Source organism: Procambarus clarkii, chromosome 13, assembly GCF_040958095.1.
Source record: "Procambarus clarkii isolate CNS0578487 chromosome 13, FALCON_Pclarkii_2.0, whole genome shotgun sequence".
Classification (NCBI taxonomy): domain Eukaryota; kingdom Metazoa; phylum Arthropoda; class Malacostraca; order Decapoda; family Cambaridae; genus Procambarus; species Procambarus clarkii.
In genome coordinates, this window is record NC_091162.1 from 13137882 (window position 1) to 13157423 (window position 19542).

Sequence of the window (19542 nt, forward strand, 5' to 3'; positions counted from 1 at the left end):
AAAGAACCTTTGCTTTTACTGTTTAAAACTTGAAATCTCTTAATTATCTTTGCTCATATTACCATATTATGTAATAATGTCATGGTTTCAGGATGCAACAGTGGACTGGTAGGGGGTGAAGCCGGGGTAGTTGTGTCTTCAGGGACCCAGACAAGTGAAGGCACTAAGGAGTATGGCTACCAGGCATGCCTAATGACAATTGATGAGCATTGTTATGAGTGTAAAGTGAGATACCGCGACCCTAAGCCACGAGATCTGGTGATGTACCTCCATGCTCTTAAATATGCTGTAAGTTCTCTTTTTCAATGATTTAAAGTTTACAGTCTTCTAAATTAAAATCTTCATTGATCAGCCATTATTTAAGCATTTCAGGAACTTTTAGTTTTTTTCCTGCACTCGTGGATAGTTATTGTTTAATTTCCATTGTAGGGACAGGAAGCATGTATTTAGGCTTATATCGAGGACCACTAAGGCCAACAACTGACGTTCCCCAGGATGCATTCCACAACAGTTACCTATTTCCCAGGTGCCTATTTAACTGCTAGGTGAACAAAAGCATGAGGTGAAAGGAAACATGCCTAACTATTTCTGTCCTGCCTAGGGATTGAACCCGGGTCCCTCGAGTGAGAGTTGACGACATAGCTCATTGTTAAATATCCTATAGAGGCTTTACAACCTTTTTAACTACAATACTGTATAGCTCTACAAAGTATAATGCAAATTGTTAATCACTTCAAAACTCTCTGTACCTTAGGTTTCCCACACACATGCATATATATTCAAGGCTGCAAAGTTTTATTTGGTAGTTTGACGATTTCTACAAATTTCTGAGATGGTTCAGTGTTTTGCGACTTTCTTTTATCGTGTGGGAGGTTATCTTGAGACGATTTCAGGGCTTAGCATCCCCGCTGCCTGGTCCTCGACCAGGCCTCCTTTTTGTTACACCCCCCCTGGAAGCAGCCCGTAGCAGCTGTCTAACTCCCAGGTACCTATTTACTGCTAGGTAACAGAGGCATCAGGGTGAAAGAAACATTTTGCCCATTTGTCTCTGCCTCCACCGGGGATCGAACCAGGAACCTCAGGACTACGAATCCGAAGCGCTGTCCACCCAGCTGTCAAGCGCCCTTGGTAGCGGATTAATCTCTTGATCCACTTGTGCCCCTGTAAAGGGGGGATAGATTGGTGCAGAATGGAGCCTCAAAGTAGTAGAGACCAGTTCCAAGGCACCATCAAGGCATATGAAAACTTCCGTGGTGGGGAATGTGACCTGTTCATGGGAACAGCAGGCTCTTGCCTATGGGAGCAACCAAATGGTACAGTTTACAAAAGAAATGACCTTACACTAATTTATTTAAATAATGCTTATTAAAGAATAATAGCTTGTAATTTTATAACATAAAAAATCCACTGGCATGCACTGCATTATTGGATTTGACAAAAGCTGTATGAAGCAGTGTCGGAGGGTGGCTGTGTGAAGCAGTGTTGGAGGGTGGCTGTGTGAAGCAGTGTCGGAGGGTGGCTGTGTGAAGCAGTGTCAGAGGGTGGCTGTGTGAAGCAGTGTCAGAGGGTGGCTGTGTGAAGCAGTGTCAGAGGGTGGCTGTGTGAAGCAGTGAATAATTATGTAGGAAGATTCATTCATGCCTGGGAACAAATAACTTAGTAGTTCGGAGTTTGAGCTGGAATAGGGGAAGAACGTGTGATGGTTCTGCAGCCATTTTATATACACGTACAGTATTGTACTGTATTTGATAATGTGAAAGCCAGTGGAGGTCATGCAGGCAACTTGGGTAGGGGTGAGAGATGTGATAAGGATGTTGACCAGACCACACACTAGAAGGTGAAGGGACGACGACGTTCCTGTCCGTCCTGGACCATTCTCAAGTCGACAATCGACTTGAGGATGGTCCAGGACGGACTGAAACGTCGTCGTCCCTTCACCTTCTAGTGTGTGGTCTGGTCAACATACTTCAGCCACATTTTTGTGACTCATCGCCTGCATGTGATAAGGATGGAATGGTATGGAACATGCTCATGTTCTTAAATGCTTTGGGCTCTGTTCTTATGATGAGACAACACAATAACTAGAAAATTTCATGAGTAAATGGATAGAATGAACAAAAGTAAAAGGAGAAGCAAACATACCAAGTTGTGGATTTTGGCAGAAAAGACACTCGAGGTATAGGGTTGGCTTGAAGATATATACCAAAGCATTGGAGTTAGGTATGGTTAAAGATTTTTTCACTTACCAAGCTGGTGTTTAGTGAGAAATGATGAATTGTATATTAAATAATCATCTTAAATAATGGTTTCTTGTACTAGGTTGTAAATGTTTCTATAAAAACATATGTAAATATATTTTTAGGGTCCTGGATGGCAGTTTGAGACCAAGTTACCTGACTGGGCTCATGAAGAATGGGGAAACCCAGAAGAGGAACAATGAATAGTCAAGAATGGAGGCATGTAAGAATGCAGGCAAAGATAAAAATCAGGGGATTAAGGAAACATTGATAATGCTGCTAGAAAATATTTGAATGAATGTTATGCAGAGGACCATTTTCACAAGAATTATCTGTGGAGACTAACTTTCAAGAAGGTGCTACTATGACACAATCATAAGTGAACACAAGCATTTGACTTGAAACTGTCAACTTTTATGTTATTTAGTTTTTTAATCAATAATTCATTGCACAAGTAGGATATATTATTGATGACAGTTATCTTGGTCATGGTGTTCTGTAAGTGTTCATATACTTTTGATAGTGATGGATGAAGGTAAGTTAGCAGACAAGTTTCACAATGATAAGAAATGATTACTGTAGTTGCATTTTAAGATGAGAACTATACCATATGTGGAAGGATTTTGTGTTTGTCAACTGCTGATTATAAAGACAGAAATAACATTGGATTGTCACTTTCATATAAGAGGTAATACAGTGAAAAAAGTTTTTGATGGCAAATCTGCTACCTAGTATATATTAAGTTTAAGCACTGTAATTTCCTGTATTGAATGGAATTAGTTATAGATTAATTTATTGACAATTCTTTCAAGACATAATATATTATAGTTGAATTTGGAAAAGCCATGCAAAGATACGGAGAAATAATTTGCTTGCAGTTTTTAAAGTTAGGTATCGTATCTTGATGGCTTGCTCCAAGGTTGTCCTCACCCCTCAGTGTTATAATGTCACCCCCATATTTCATGCAGTGAATCATGTAGCAGCTGACATACAAACTATTATGGTGCATTGAAATGAACTCTTTATGCTGTTGTGTAAAATTAATATTAATAGAGGCTGAGAAGCAAGGGAATAATACATACTGTTTAGTTATAAGGACATTTTCATTAGAAAGTACTAAATATTTTATACTGTCAATTAGTTGTATTAAATTCAAGGAATGCAGTCAGTGTGCCACTAGATGCTAAGTTTTAAGTATGTCAGCTAATGTCAGGTGGTGCTCTGTGCTGCGTTGTAGTTGCGAGGACTCTTGCATGAGAGTGCTGGCCATACGTCCCTCAGGTCCTTGTTGCCATAGAGCAGGTTCTATGAGCTCTCAACACACCACTTAGCAACACCACATCTGCTGCCTGTGCTTGGCATCTACAACTGCGGAGCTAGACTTCGCCTTCATATACTGACTGCTGGTGATTGTCATGTGCCGTCTGAGACCCTGCAAGCAGGGTCATAGTGAAGTAGTGGAATTTCCATGCTTGGCACTTTGTTAAGAGCACGTGTTATGACAAAAACATTGCATTGCATATGTATCACATTTTTTATGAATCTGATCTGTTTTTAAACCTTAGCAGTCTTGAGGATGTAATTTATCATGTAGGGAATGATGAAATTAACAATGGGAAAATGAAAGTTAACTTTTAATAATTAGCAATTCATGCACAGGTTCTTATGCCTCCTATTCTTAGTCGAGTCATAAAGTCTGTTGTACAAATTGTTTTACCTTAGGTTAAGGTGATATGGAATGTATAATGCATCTTTAATGTAAATACAAGTGATCTTGTATATTCGCCATAAACCTGTAGATATTTGTTGAGCGGGTAGATGACCGTTTCTTCTATGATATTCAGTTTTCCGTTAGAGCTATAGCAGAGTCTTTAAATCTGCATTTTAGAGGACATTTCTGCTTTTAAAGTACTGCAGATCTCTTAGGTATTGATAGTTGTGTGTATTGATTTAGGTATAGTTCTCTTTTTAATTTTATTTTATTGTTTTTTACTTGCACAACATTGTATCATTCAGCAGATATTGCTGCCTGACTAGTCATGACCAATGATTCATGACAAAAATCAGCCACAAAAGTATTGCAATGTGACGCAGAATCCCCTGTCACAACACAAATGGTTCATTCCCATTTCATGTGACCTCCATATGCTAAGAAGATAGTTGGAGGATGTGCATTATTTATGCATCTCGGCGCAATTTATGCGATGACAGATACATGCTGGGGCAAATTCAAGGGCTCCAAAGACAGGAAAGAATTTCCACTCACTGTGATGCTCAGAGTCAGTTCAGTACAACAATTTTTATTTTAAACTTTGACAATGTACAGGTATGATGAATGTATTGTACAATGTGGTACAATAAAGGCATAGTAAATCTGTAAATTTCCCAAAAATGCAGTTGCTGTAGAAAGCTTATGGTGTGCCGGAAGACAAATCGTATACCCTGTGAAGAAGCTTTCCTGTCTGGTTAGTGTTAAGGATTGTTACTTATAATATATAAAGGAATGGGCCTCCCTACCATGTATCTGTTAGCTAGCTTCATGATGCCAGAGCTCAATGCCATATAAACTGGTCAAGAATTGGCCATTAATATTAGGTTGGTATGCCTGCTCCGAAATATGCCTTCCCAACTTTTCTACTGGTTTCTGAGCCTTATACTGAGAATATTCTTGGTAACAAGCTCTTTCTCGAACTGTGCCTTAGATCATTGTAATTATGAGGCCGAGTACTTTGCTGTAGCTTGCCCCGGCATCTGCATCTCACAGGACGTTTGACACAAACTCAGCATAGAGACTCATGTTATCTACAAGTTATGGATACTTTCAGATGACTTGGGAGCAACTATAGCAGAGTGGCTCTGGTACACTCAGCCTTGGGTAGACACATCAGAAGGGTATAATAATTATTATAATAATATTGATAGAATTGTTGCCTTCATTTTATACATGATAGAGCACCCGGTCACTCGTTTATGACCGTTAGTTTGTTTCAGCCCACCTGAAAATTAGATAAAGATCATTTAATGAGGACTTTGACTGACATTTCAATATGGATTATTTTGCTATGTTTAACAGTGAAAATTAGTCTTATTGAATATGTAAACAAACAATTGCCTGGATAGTGCATAAAATTTTTTGGCATAGTAACAAACGTTTGGGTGCTGTGGTATCAGGAAAAATACAATCCAATAGTAGCAATAATGTGATTAGATGGATTTTTCTTGGAGAAAATATTAAACTAGTGTTTTGATCGAGTCAGAGGAGCCAGGTAGAGTATATTATTAATGTGTAAATAACCACATGCTTTAGATAATATTTTAGCATTTATTTACAAGTATTACTCAATGTATGTAGGAAAATCTCTGGATAAGCATCTCCCGCCATAATACACACGACTGTATAGCTTTGACTTAAGTCCCTACCTCGATATCCTAGACATACAATTCTTAGCTGGTAAGGCATTTAATTATAAAATTTTGTTTATAGCTTTAATATCATTTTAATGATAATGGGAGAAGGGACAAGCACATTAAGCTAATGATAGTCTGTTACCATTGTTACAGTACAATAAGAAAGTTAATTGCTTCAAAATATTTTATGAAATGAAGTACAGTTGAGATCCCAAGCATGAAACTTGTGAGGCTGAAGATCAAGTCACACAACAGTGGTCGTCCTACCTACATTACCAGTATTCTCGACCTCTATCCGCTGTTTTGAGATTACTCACTTTTCCATACTGCTTCTGAATGCTGTTAGAGCAATTTATGTCATGGGAGCAGTACTGAAACATTCTAAACTCAAAATTAGCAATAGGGTCTTCTTTAATAATCTCGTATACTTCCATGCATTGTTGTAAGACCTTGGTAAAAACAAATAGTCACATCCAGAGTAGCCATGGTAGTGGGGGGGCAGGTCTTACCATAGAGAATTGCTGTTCACAGGCAAGTTGGCATAAATAAGTCTTTTTACCGAAATATCTGTAGCCCTCTTGATGCATATCAGGTTAGAAGGAAATAGTTTAGTACTAGAAATTTTATGATGGAATTGAAATGCCTATTTTCCTGTGAATAATTTATTATCTTCTCTAACAAATAAGTCCATATAATGCTTCTTTCACTTTATACTACTCCTGTTATTGTATTACACTGTATAATTCTCTTAATTGGTTGACCCATCAGCCCTTGCCCTATGTAGGAGAGCCATGGATGTGAAGCGGTTTACTCTGTTCAGCAACATTCCCATCGGACCAGCTCAGGAAGTCATCCCTTCACTGACGCTCGCCCAATCCTTCCCTAATTACCACAAGTTTCCTCTTTCTCTATTGACGATTCACAAGCAAATTTCTCATTTGTGTAATTACTGGAAGAATCATTAACTTTTTTGAAAAACTAAATAGAGGTAGGCTTTTTAGACAACAGGCAAGTTGAATATATTAGGTTAAGCAACCTTACTATATTCAGAGTAAAAGTAACACCTCAAGTGATTTTATATATACTGTATATTGAAATTAGTCGTTTTCATTTCAGAAGATAAATATAAGTTAAATTAATTTACTGTACTTACCATTATTTGGCATATATATTCTGAAATGAAATCAGTTAATAAAATGTATTTCCTTTACCATTATTTGGTAGCAAACTTTTTCACCGTTATTGTAAATGAATAGAGATAAGCATTTCTTACAGGCTTGCCATCTTGCCTGCCGTACTCACGAAATGTGCGAGGGAATAAAAATGGTAGCGTCAGCCTAGTAGGTACTTCATCCCTCATGCCCTCTTCTTCCTGTTACAAGTACATGATCTATGGTCTACTCTTAGAAACTTTTGATTTAATATAGTTCATATTTTGAAAGAACAGACAGCACATACTGTATTTAAGAGGTACAAGTACCCAAGTCGTACAATAAAGAGGTTTCATGAATTAGGGCACAGCGCAAGCATACGTGCTACACAGTCTCAGGTTTCTAACATCACTCGCTTGTGTCCATGGTAAATATAATAGAATCAGTAAATTACTTCATTACCAGGAATTTGTATTAGTTAATTAGATTTTTTATAGTAAAACTATCACCAATACAGAATCCATAGATCATGTATGTAGTGTACAGGCACATATATAATTGCTTCAGTCTCTTCTTTGCTTCATTTTGGGGCTGAAGGTGGTGCAGCAAGGAGGTATGACCTGCAAATCTTAAAAACAAAACGAAAAAAAAAAAGGGTAAGATTTTCTAGTTACATCACCTCTGCCCTTATTTTATAGAGGAATGGATCATATCAAGTTGTACGGTTAACCTTCCCTATCATCAGTTTGTGGCTTAGCTCTGTAGTGTACTCCAAACTGTTGAATTTTTAATTTTTTTATTTTTGTTTTTTAAGGAATTATTTATGTAGGGTTTCCTACTGTATTTCTTGAACTGATTATTTGACCTTAAAAAAAATTGTTACCGTAAAATTAGTCCTACAACACAAATCTTGTGTAATCCATTTTTAGAGTTTGTAATTAACTGGTGCAAGCACAAATTGGGGACAGGGGTGATTTTCTTAAGTAAGAAAGTTTAACTTTGTTATAGTATTTAAGAATCTGGTTGTGTTTGTGGTATTGTAAATAATACTGTACAGTTGCAAAAAAATGCATAGCAATGTACCGTACTGTTTTGGTCAGAAGGTGGAAAGTTGTGTGTCCCAGTTAGGATTGTATAATTCTTTACTTTGTTTTATTGTTTTATGACTGTGCAAGTTTCAATCCGGAGTAAATTTCAGTGTTACATATTAATAAAGGTTTGGGTGCTAAACATTTTGTATTTATCCTAAATGTTGAATATATAATTTTTAGAGAAAATATTTATCTTCAGGATAAATATTAAGTAGATAACAAAGGATCTGGCATCATCACTCCTGTGTTTTGCAGGGTTGTGTACCAACCCACTTTTGCAGGTTGGTAACAAGGTGTGGTTTTAGGCGGTTGTAAAGTTTCACTGTATTGTAGCCAGCTCCGCACCACGCGCAACCTTACGATTGGACTAGTATGCTGACAACATCGAGGGAATCACACTCTATACTGTACTGAGGCCTTGTGGAGACTGAACTGCTCCACTGTATATAACGAATGCAACGTATGAAAATTATACCAAAATTACACTAATTACAATTGTGTGTCTCCATATATTAATGCAGATGCATTTTTTTAAATCATTATACTGTACTGTAAACTTATGTTGCTTAAGAGAAGAGTTATGTAATTTTTCCTATCATGCAACAGGTTATTGTATCAATCCCAATCTAAATAAACATTTTCCTCCATGCAATCCTACACAATGCACAGTTTATATCCTATATGGAAAATTAATGGATCATATCTATTTTTATTATATACAGTATAATTGATTGCAATGCCAATATTTCTGTCTGGACTGAATCCAGAGGATAATGCAACAAACACGGTAAACACCGAGAACGCAGTCGCTGAAAAGTATGCAGATGTTATGGAGAAAAACAAATTAATAAACATTGCAAAAGAAGGAAAGACCGATAAGCAAAACATCAAGGAAGTGCAGGCGATGAGTCACAATAACGTGGCTGAAGAATGTTGATCAGACCACACACTAGAAGGTGAAGGGACGACGACGTTTCGGTCCGTCCTGGACCATTCTCAAGTCGATCCAGGAAGTGTCTGAAAAATTTCTAAGCAAGTTAGAAGATTAAGCATTTCCTCGGTTACGAGGTTAAGATTGAGACAAACTTTACATACATAACCATCACAAATGTCTAGCATAGATGGCATATACCATTCTAAAAATAATTTCACACCTAAAACAACCATGTAGGAGACGAATGAAGAAAAGGACCTAGGAGTTCAAACTTGCCAATCACTGAAGTTGCACAACAAGTGGAAGATGCAGTACAAAAAATTTATATGATTCTTTGACTTGAGGAAAAAAAAGTGGTTACTCAACTGTAAATGTTTCTGGTGCACCCCCATCTGAACTACTGTATCCAAGCATGGAGACTATCTTCAAAAGATACCTGCTTCGAAGAAAGTTCAACATAATCATAAAAATCATCTCAGAACTAAGTTAACTCTCATACCAGAAATATTTGAGGGCCACAGGCCCTCAAATATTTACATACATTGTAAACCAGACACGAAAAGGCCGACTTTGAGACCTTTAAGATACTGAACAATTTGGAAGATATCTATAGGATGTTTCATTGTTACTTTCAGTCATGCACCTGCTACCCATCTTATATTCAAGCCCACCCGATCCCAAAAACTCCATCCACCCAATCCTCCCAACCCACTCACTTGATCCCTAATCTCTTCTGCCTGTCCGGTCCCTAATCCCTCCCATCCAGTCACTTACTCTAGCCCACCTGCTCTATCTCTCCCACTAACCCACCTAACAACGCCCGATCCCTCAATTCCTGCCACGAACCCGATATCCCACCTCTTAGTGTATGTCTTGCCATGCTGAAGTTTCTTCAATAATTATCTGTGATGTAAGAGCCCCAAGCAGTTCAACATAGTTATAATGACAGACAAATTACTAACAAGACAATCGTAGTTAATGAAGTAAGTTTAGCTATTACAAAGTTTGAGAAAACTGATCCATGAGAGGCAGAAAAGTGATAGTAGGCCTACGGTGTAATGCGAGGCAGGTCCAGTTTACACCCGGTTTCCTATCATGTTCCTGTTATTTTTAAACCTTACCTAGGTGTTTGCTTCAAGATCCCTCCTGACTGGTCAATCTGTCTACGACTATTTGCCAATGCTTTCCTAAATAATTTTAGCCAAATGTATCTAATTTGAATCTTAAAAAAGAGTTCTGTCTTGATTGAATAAATTGTTCAACACCTTGTGTACATAACCCCCTGTTTTTGTTAATACGTTTTATCCATCTGATGCATCAATTTTCCAAATGATTTTTGTCTTGTTCAACTTAGTGTAACTGAAGTACTGTGCAAAAATATCCAAAACATGATTAAATTATCAACAAATTACTAGTTTACTAGGCCCCCCCCCCCCCACATCACAACCAAATAGCGGCACACCACATACTCAGGAAACCAAACATTAAAAATGACATCCACAGTCAGCAAAAACAGTTAACTCAGTAAGAGATCAAAACTGAGATACACTGTTAATAACGTGTAGTTCGTGGACTAGAATCTTGTCTTGGCACGAGGCCTTTACCCGAGAATAGACATAATTATACCCCAGTTTGCCATTCCTGTTGCAAGATATGGTGGATGTCAGAGATGATCGTTAGCACACATGCATGCGAGGAACAGACAGACAAGCAGGCAGTCTTAATGCTACCCATCCTTGGTGCACTCCATTTGCAATAGTTTCCTACTCTGACTTGACTCTAGAGTCAACTTTACTTATTTCCTTCCAAATACTCATGCCCTAATCCTACTCAATATATTCCCTCCAATACCATACACGATCTACCTTGCTAATCAGTCTTTTATGATACCATATCAAAATCTTTCTAACTTGGTCAATATCCTTGCCAAGTTTCACCTGTGGGAGGGAGTGAAGTATCAGGAGAAAGCACCAAGCCATTACGACTATATACCACTTGGAAGGGATAAGGATAAGGGTTTGGGATGGGACGGGGGAAAGGAATGGTGCCCAACCACTAATTGGACGGTCGGGGATTGAACGCCAACCTGCATGCAGCAAGACTGTCGCTCTACCGTGCAACCCAAGTGATTGGGCTCACCCTGTGGGAGTGTATGTATGCACTCCAATTTCTGTTTTTTTTAATTTACTGTGACGGAGGACAGAAAGCCAGAAAGCCAGTGTATTCTTACACATTAAACTTTTTTGTCGATGTGCCCCCCACCCCCAACCCCAGGGTAAAATTAGTGACTAACTCCTGACTACCTACTTGCTGCTAGGTGAACAGGAACATTAGGTGAAAGGAAATGTGCCCAACCATTTGTTCCGCCCAGGATTCGAACCCGAAATTCTCGATTGTGTGTTGAGAATGAACCCAACTGTACTACCGGCACCCTCATTTACTGGGACATTTAAATGTTAATTGGAGAGTACTAATGGAGTCAACTTATCTAAATATTTACAAGTGGGTGTAAACACATCAGGGGGTAAGAGAGAGAAAGAGAAAGAGAAAGAGAAAGAGAAAGAGAGAGAGAGAGAGAGGGGGGGGGGGGGCGACGGAGTGAGTGGCTGTGACGACCACGGGGGGGGGGGGGGAGCAAGGGACAAGCCAAGGTGACCTCTTCTGCCCTCTAGCATCACCCACGTGTGGCCCGCCCTCACTAATCCGCCGCCATGTTGCAATTCCGATGCACAATGATGTACACATGCGAGCAACTTCCAACTAATTAGGCAGTTAGGTGATTGAAACTGATTAACCGATAACGACACCGGTCAACATTTATCTTTTAACGATTTCAGCCTTAAAAAGGTTCGTAAATCGTACCTCAAAACTTCATCTTTTATGAATGAAAAACTCACTTTTCAACCTGTACTCAGGCGGATTGAAAAGTGAGTCCAAGGTTCAGCAGCCGACTCAGACGCTCAAATTTTAACGTACTGCGTATTCAAAATTTCTATTTTCTCAAACGTAAGTTAATATTATTATATATATTACTAGAATGTGTTGCATAGTGAGGCCTAGGCTTGGTTAGTGGGTTAGATTCCATTATTGGTATTTGCAGTATGTGGGTGAAGGATTTGGAGGTGCGATTCGAGCAGAGGTCGTGAACGAAGCACTACTCAGGACAGTACACAAACACGTCATCACTTGAGAGCCTTATGTAGTGTTTTTCATTTATAAACAGGGAGTTTGACGAGTGAATTAACGAGCATTTGGCCGCTGTTGATGAGGACTGGTTGTTATGCACGGCTAGCGACCGATTTTCAAACTTTGATCGATCAGTGCTTCGTTCGCGTTTTCTGTTCGAATCACATCTCACGCACTGCGATACAAATAATTGCAAACATAAGCTAAACACCTAACTTAACCTGCGCCTAATCATACACAAAATAGAATTAAAATTATTCAAAATTTATTAAAATACTAATATATATAATATAAAATTTGAGAAAAAATAATTTGAGGACACGGTACATTAAAACAGACGAATGCGTCTTTAGGAGGGGGGGGGGGGTTGGCAGCCGCTTGAACGAACTTAGCCCGAGGACAGGTTGAAGCATTTGTACGAGTAGCTTTATGTTAGTAAGGCAGGTGGTGGATATACTCAGAAGTGTTGAGACGCAGGTACAAGTCTCCCAAGGTAGTGTCCCCTGCCAAGGGAGTGATGCACTCTCCTCGACCTCAATAATTTGTGCACTTTTTATCAGAAAGGTAGAGGATCTAGACCTTATTTTCAGCAGAGGATTGCGTTCCTTTAATTTATATACGTAAGCCCTATGAGTTTTGTTGATATTGCATTTTAAATAAGTAATGTTGTTCAGGGTAAATTCGGATATTTTTTTTACAATATAATTTTGTAGACGTCTCGTCTGAGGACTAATCCAGTCCAGGAATTGCTAATCCTGTCCAGGGATTGAACCCGGGTCCATAGGCTGTGGTAACGATGGGTTACACACTTCAAGTATTTATCAAGAGAGTGCTATTCCAGTATGGTTGTAAAACGTTATATAACACAAACTTTACATTCACGCTAAACAAGTCAGCCGTGTTAACATTAAGCGTGGAAGTCATTCTCAGAGTTTGCGTATCTAAACATTTATCACCCCACTTAAACATTAAGGCGAAAAAATGACCTCACCCCGTAAACAGACTTGATAACTTATCTATCCTCAGTGCTAAAAAAAATCACTATCTTAAAAGATAAGGTCTAGACGACATATGGTACTGATGTGAGTCAGGCTGTGGACGCGGCTTGGATGTGATAAGATAGTACTCAATTACCTGCTTAGAGAGATTTAATGGTGTCAGCCCTTGATTCTGAATTTGAATGTGCTGAACGGTTATGTATCCGCCAATAGCAAGGCAATATGCCTCTGACGTCACAGGCCCACAGCATCTATAAGGGTCAGACCGCTTATGTTTACAGGTCATGAAGCACCAAACACTACCTTAGTTGTTACTCTCCAGTCCTTCCGCTACGATTGAACAAGTAACGTCTATACAACAGAACAAGGAACGTCCATACATCAGAAGGAACGTTCATACAGCAGAATAGGGACCGTCCATACAACATACAAACTGTAAATGTAGAAAGCCTATTTGCTCATATGTGACAGCTGTTTACATCCACCAAAACTCACTCATACATATGTTCACTCCACCCTTGAAGCAATCAAGTTATCCCACTTCTATTATGATAACCCGGTATTCTCTTCCACAAATCAATAGCTCTGTTTCCAAATCAGTATATATACCCAGGTCTTTCCTGAATCTAAAACTAATCCCATTTATATACATTGTTTCGCGTTCTAATTGGTGTCGATATATAAATTATATATCGACTTTATACCTGGATTCATAAATATATTCAGGTATCGTATTTGCCTTATTTCGATTTATTCGCCGATTTTTTGGGGGGGTTTTAAATTCCTATAATAATGATCCCAGATCTGTTTTGCAATCAGACTTGGCAATTTCAACACTTTTCGGCTAGTAACTATCACTATTACCTAGGCTCGGAACCCTACATTTGTCAGTCTTAAACTGTGAGGAACAAGGTAACGCCCAAGCAGCATCAGGACAAGGAACAAGACATTAGTGGAGAGAAATGCTCAACAACGCTCTGTGGCTCTAAACACAGTCCCTCCCTCCTGCACAATAACAACAACAGTGATCAACAAAGCCATCTTGTGGCAAATAAGATGAAGTCTGGTCAAAGTCCCTCCCCCGTATTGCCAAAAGGTGTTAATTTTTCTCTTTTACACTGAACCTAATACTGTATATAATGTTATTGCAGCTTCACGAAAATTATGATTATTGGACCTTTGTTTCATTAAAGTTTATAGCATGAGTTATCATGAGTTTTAGCAAAAGTTTATTATCAAAATTATAACCCGAGAGTTGGCCAGACAGGTCTTACAGCCTCGTCATTCTCAATTCGTCGCAGTTCACGCTATCAGGCTTTGTTATACACTGATTATTTCTTCTGATGTTAGTATCATACTAATATTACTGATACAACTGCTGACTAGCCTAAAAACTATCTATCTAAAAGTATTGAGTGCATCTTAGAACGCATGCAGTTTTCTTGATTCTTATGTTCTTATGCATTTGTATCACACACCTTAACGTTTGAAAAACAAATCTTTCGAGAAAACATCCTATCAAAATAAATTATGAAAGGATTCCCCCAAAAACGTTTTCTTCGGTGATATTAGCGCACACATGTCTGCTGTCCTTAGTTCTCATCACATTATTTACGTTCATTGATGATTTTGAGCCAAACCACCTTTAATGCCGTATGCTGAACATGATGTAAACACGAGCCTGGATGCCCAGAACGCCTCGTCGCGAGAAAACTACCCATTGTTGTTTAAGATTCGCTACCTAGAACAACAAGTTCCAAGTAGCACGGGCTATGGTGAGCCCGTAGTAATTGAGGTGGCATATTACTACCATGCCCGGAGTGGGTTACCATTTTCCATGAAGCTTGTCAAGACTTATCAAGGAATCTCTAGACCAACGACTGGCTTCCTGCGGATGCAACCCTCATCAGCTGCCTAACTTCTTGGTACCTATTTGCTGCTAGGTGAAAGGAAAGTGCCCAAACGTCTCCGTCCTGTCGTGGGAGTCGAACCCGGGACCACTTACGTCTTCATAGATTAATCCGTAAGGATCATAAACCCCACACACTGCTAATAAACACCATTTGCAAGACAATATTCTTGCAGAACTCGTCCTATTTTCTGTGATAATAATAAGTATAGTGAAGGGTTTCACCATTTCACTTTGACTTCCATTAAACTTCTATAATAGAATATGTTGGGATCGTTAGTTTCAGTTACCTTTACTCTATTTCGTGTCGTGATCCCAAATGATCATAAATTTAAACAATTATTCATCACTGAAAATAAAATGAACAATAATTAACAGTGAAAAGCATTAATAAATGCCTATCTGGCTAAGGTTACCTGAAGGCTGGCGACTCCTTACCTAGAACTGTGACAATTTGTCAGGTAACCTTCAAGACGTTAAAATAACACTACCCAGGGGACAACATTTTGTTTTCATATACTCCAATTTGTTTCTAAAACAATTGGTCTCACGCGATTTCGTCGAGTGTACTGTGTGTGTGCGTACTCAAAATGTACATCAATCAGGTTTTTCCTAAACCATTTAGTTCTGTCATCGTGAGTAAATCTTCTTTAATCATATTGCATTTTTTCTTCTTAAACCTTGACTGCTCAACCCTGGGCAAAAACAGTGAGGCTGTTCCATGAGCGTTCCTGGTAGGGGGAAATTACCTCCTCTGAATCCTAATGTCATAAGGGGAACTGAACAGAACTCAGCCTCGATTATGTTTCAGGGAGTGGCAACTTGGTCTTCAAGGTGGGCCAGATTCACGAAGCAGTTACGCAAGTACTTACGAACGTGTTCATCTTTTCTCGGTCTTTGACGGCTTTGTTAACATTTATTAAACAGTATACAAGCATGAAAACTTCCCAATCAACTGTTGTTATTGTTATAAACAGCCTCATGGTGCTTCGGAGCTTATTAACTGATTAATAATTGTAAACAAAGCCGTCAAAGATTGAGGAAAGATACACACGTTCGTAAGTACTTGCGTAACTGCTTCGTGAATCTTCAAGGTTGCACCCAGCCTAGTCACCTCCGGCCTGGTACGAACAGAAAAGCCACGTTGCGTCCCTACCTATAATTCTGTATAACACTAACAAGACATTGTGTCCGCGAGACTAAACAAGGACTTGGGCTACAGACAGGCTTAAAATGGGAGGAAGATTGGCAGATGCAGATTAATGCTCACAAATTTAGTGTTCTAAGCCTACAATATGATGATAAAAGTTTGCAGACATCAGCTGGACAAAGTTGGAACTGCCAAATATGATTGAGAAATATCTGGGTATCATGATTAATGAGGACCTTAATCAACACAAAATAGAAACGATGGTTCTTACGTTCGTCTTATGTACCAAAGAGACACAACCAAGTTCCTTACAGCACGGAATAATTGTCCTGGATTACGAAGCAACAAGATAAATTAATAAAACACCTTAGCCAACACCGCCATCCGTACTCTTTCACCCTTCACTGTCGTTTCATCCCCTCTCCTCCCACACTCCGTGCCTCCCCCCCCCCCACCCAGACGACCCTTGGACTTTTATTTTGAGAGTTATATAATTTATCAACAGTTTATCTATTGTATCTATGTGAAGGGCTTGCTGCGACACTGCCGGTGAGTTAATGATAGTGTGTGTGTGTGTGTGTGTGTGTGTGTGTGTGTGTGTGTGTGTGTGTGTGTGTGTGTGTGTGTGTGTGTGTGTGTGTGTGTGTTGTTCACTAACTGGCACGCTACTATATGTGCCCACAGTGCTGACCTTCTGATTTTAGACTCCTGACCTCAATTTCTCCAATCACTTCTAATTTTGAAATTGTTGATGAAGTTTACTTCAATTACCTCTTAAGTCTAGTTCATAAAATATCCTTATTTCAATAAAATATATATATACTTTTCTCGTCACTATGACTCAGCTGTATCTCCAGCTTCAATCCGTGCCCTCTTATCTATTAGGGTACTTATTGTAAACATTTCATTTTCCCCCACCATATCTATTCCCCTCAAATGTTTTGTCTATCATATGTCGCCATGTGTCGGGCGGCGCCACATGTGCAACACGCACATGAGCAAATTTCACTGACATTCTCCAACCAATTGAAATTTACATTCCTTCGCGCTCACTCAGGTCAATGTCCCGAGACTAGGTGAGGCGAGCATCTGTCGTCGTCCGGTTAATAAGAGTCATACGATTGGCACAGACTTTCTTATATTTATAATGCAGGGTTGAATCTTGACTGATGGGGGCTCCACCCATGAGCTTGCCACTGATGCCTTGTTGATTCGGTGATCATCAGTAATTTAAATGGGGGGGGGAAACACGTTTTAAGTAACATTGAGTCGACGCATTGATCAACTTTTATCAGATTCATGGTTAAACTAACGTCATTCATCCAGCTGTACACAGGGGAGGGGGGGTGTAAGATTTAAATTATTTATTATTATTATTATTAGGTGTAATTTGAGAATCTGAGAAGCATTAAGATATTGTTAGATGTGTGTGTGTTGTACGCTAGCAGTGTTCGCCTGTAGAGTACTGGCTACATTAGCTAGACTATGATGCAGGAGGAAATATATATTGCGTCATCCTACAGATTCATCAGATATCATGAGTTAAATTGTATTAGAGCACTTCTTCATAAAGTGTTGACTTATTTGCTTTGGAAATAGCATGAGAAAAAGTATTGTCATGTTTCATTATGTTATTTACTAAAGTTAAATAACATAATGTATGTCTTTTTATAACTGTATAGTTTGCTTAAATGTTAGGCTTTAGGACTATCAACCTCTGGACGGTTATCAAGGCCACAATTATATTGGTAAACCATAAAGATTAGTTTGCATTTGATCACACAAGATTGACTCCAAGCTGCTGTATGTTAATGCTTGTGGATAAAACTACCAAATAACCTCAATTGTTTAGCTACTGCTAGACCTTCTCCCAGGAGGCGTGGGGCGGCACCTAGGCTAAAGCCGGATATTAAATTCTCTGTGGATCTACTCGAGGCCTACACAATTCCCTGTGGATCTACTCGAAGCCTACACAATTCTCTGTGGATCTACTCTAAGCCTACACAATTCTCTGTGGATCTACTCGAAGCCTACACAATTCTCTGTGGATCTACTCGAAGCCTACACAATTCTCTGTGGATCTACTCGAAGCCTACACAATTCTCTGTGGATCTACTCGAGGCCTACACAATTCCCTGTGGATCTACTCGAGGCCTACACAATTCCCTGTGGATCTACTCGAGACCTACACAATTCCCTGTGGATCTACTCGAGGCCTACACAATTCCCTGTGGATCTACTCGAGGCCTACACAATTTTGTGTTACGGTGGTCAACAGCAGATTTCAGTCGTGCAATGTTATTGTTAAGAACTTTAGATATTTTGATGACTATGAGTGACTGCAACTGTGAAATTTTAAATGGTTTAACCCATTTTTCCTTCAGCGTTACTGAATGTCAGTAACTACAATGAACATGAAACAGATGTTTTATTTACATGAAACAGATGTTTCAATACAAGTCACCATTGCAGTGTGGTTTCGCTGCAAATTGGCATATATTTAATTTTCCTAAAGCCTTGTGTGGTAGAAAAATTCGAGTGGGTCTCAAGATGTTTATAATGTTCAATAATGAAGTGAAACGAAATATATTAATGTTAGTGTCTGACTACATGTTGTGTATGTGGAGAGAGGATGATTCATCTGAAGCAACATAGAGTTTCTGTGAAAGGTAGAGTATGATATAACATTTGAGGTTCCAAGTGTCTATCAAACAATACAAAAAAATCACGTGAACAATAATATTAATCAAACCAAATAATATTTATCTTCTATATATAATGAACTACAAAGGGTACCCGGCGGTACCCGGGTCTCTCTCTCCCCCTCTCCTGCAATATCACAAATTACAGCATTAGAACACTTCACACATATTCGGTTTATCAAGGATGATCAGCAGACATTAACAACACATTCATAAGTTCTCCCACAAAAAACTCCCAAACACCAAACAAAAAAACTCCCAAACACCAAACAAAAAAACTCCCAAACGCCCAACAAAAAATTGACAGACGACCAACAATAACAAATTAAAAAAACGCACAACCAAAAAATTAAAACCGCCCAACAAAACATTTTAAAACGCAGAACAACAAAAATCCAAAACTCCCAAAATAAAAATGTCCCCCAAAAATCCAAAACGCAGAACAGAAAAAATCCAAGATGTCCAACAACAAAAAAACAAAATGCCTAAAAAAAAAAGAAACCCAGAACGCAAGCAAAAAAGTGCCAAATGCCCAACGAAGAAAAATCGTTGGGCATTTGGCACTTTGTAGTGGTATTGAGAGGTGCCACAGATAAGCTAAGAGGTGTAGGATGCTGAAATGTACCCTCCTTACCTTCGTCAGTGTCCTCGGCTTCTCCTGCCGTTAGTGTAGTGGCCTTCCAGGTATGTCGACTGCCTCCCCCCCATCCCCCCCTCTCTTGCAGCAGGTGTAGTGGCCTGCCAGGTATGTGGTTTCCCCCCCCCCCTTCTCATGT

The 19542-nt window shown here is 39.0% G+C and overlaps 1 protein-coding gene across 4 annotated transcripts in view; it reads left to right on the forward strand.

The window, feature by feature from the left end:
• Positions 1-8026, forward strand: part of LOC123757060 (pseudouridylate synthase RPUSD2) — a 443933-nt gene extending 435907 nt beyond the window's left edge. For all 4 annotated transcript variants that reach the window (XM_069323649.1, XM_069323646.1, XM_069323647.1 and 1 more), the window contains 2 exons: positions 92-288; positions 2363-8026. In XM_069323649.1, coding sequence (XP_069179750.1) covers positions 92-288; positions 2363-2440 — 275 coding nt within the window. In that variant the 3' untranslated portion in view covers positions 2441-8026. The remainder of the gene's footprint in view (positions 1-91; positions 289-2362) is intronic.
• Positions 8027-19542: the final 11516 nt, after the last annotated feature.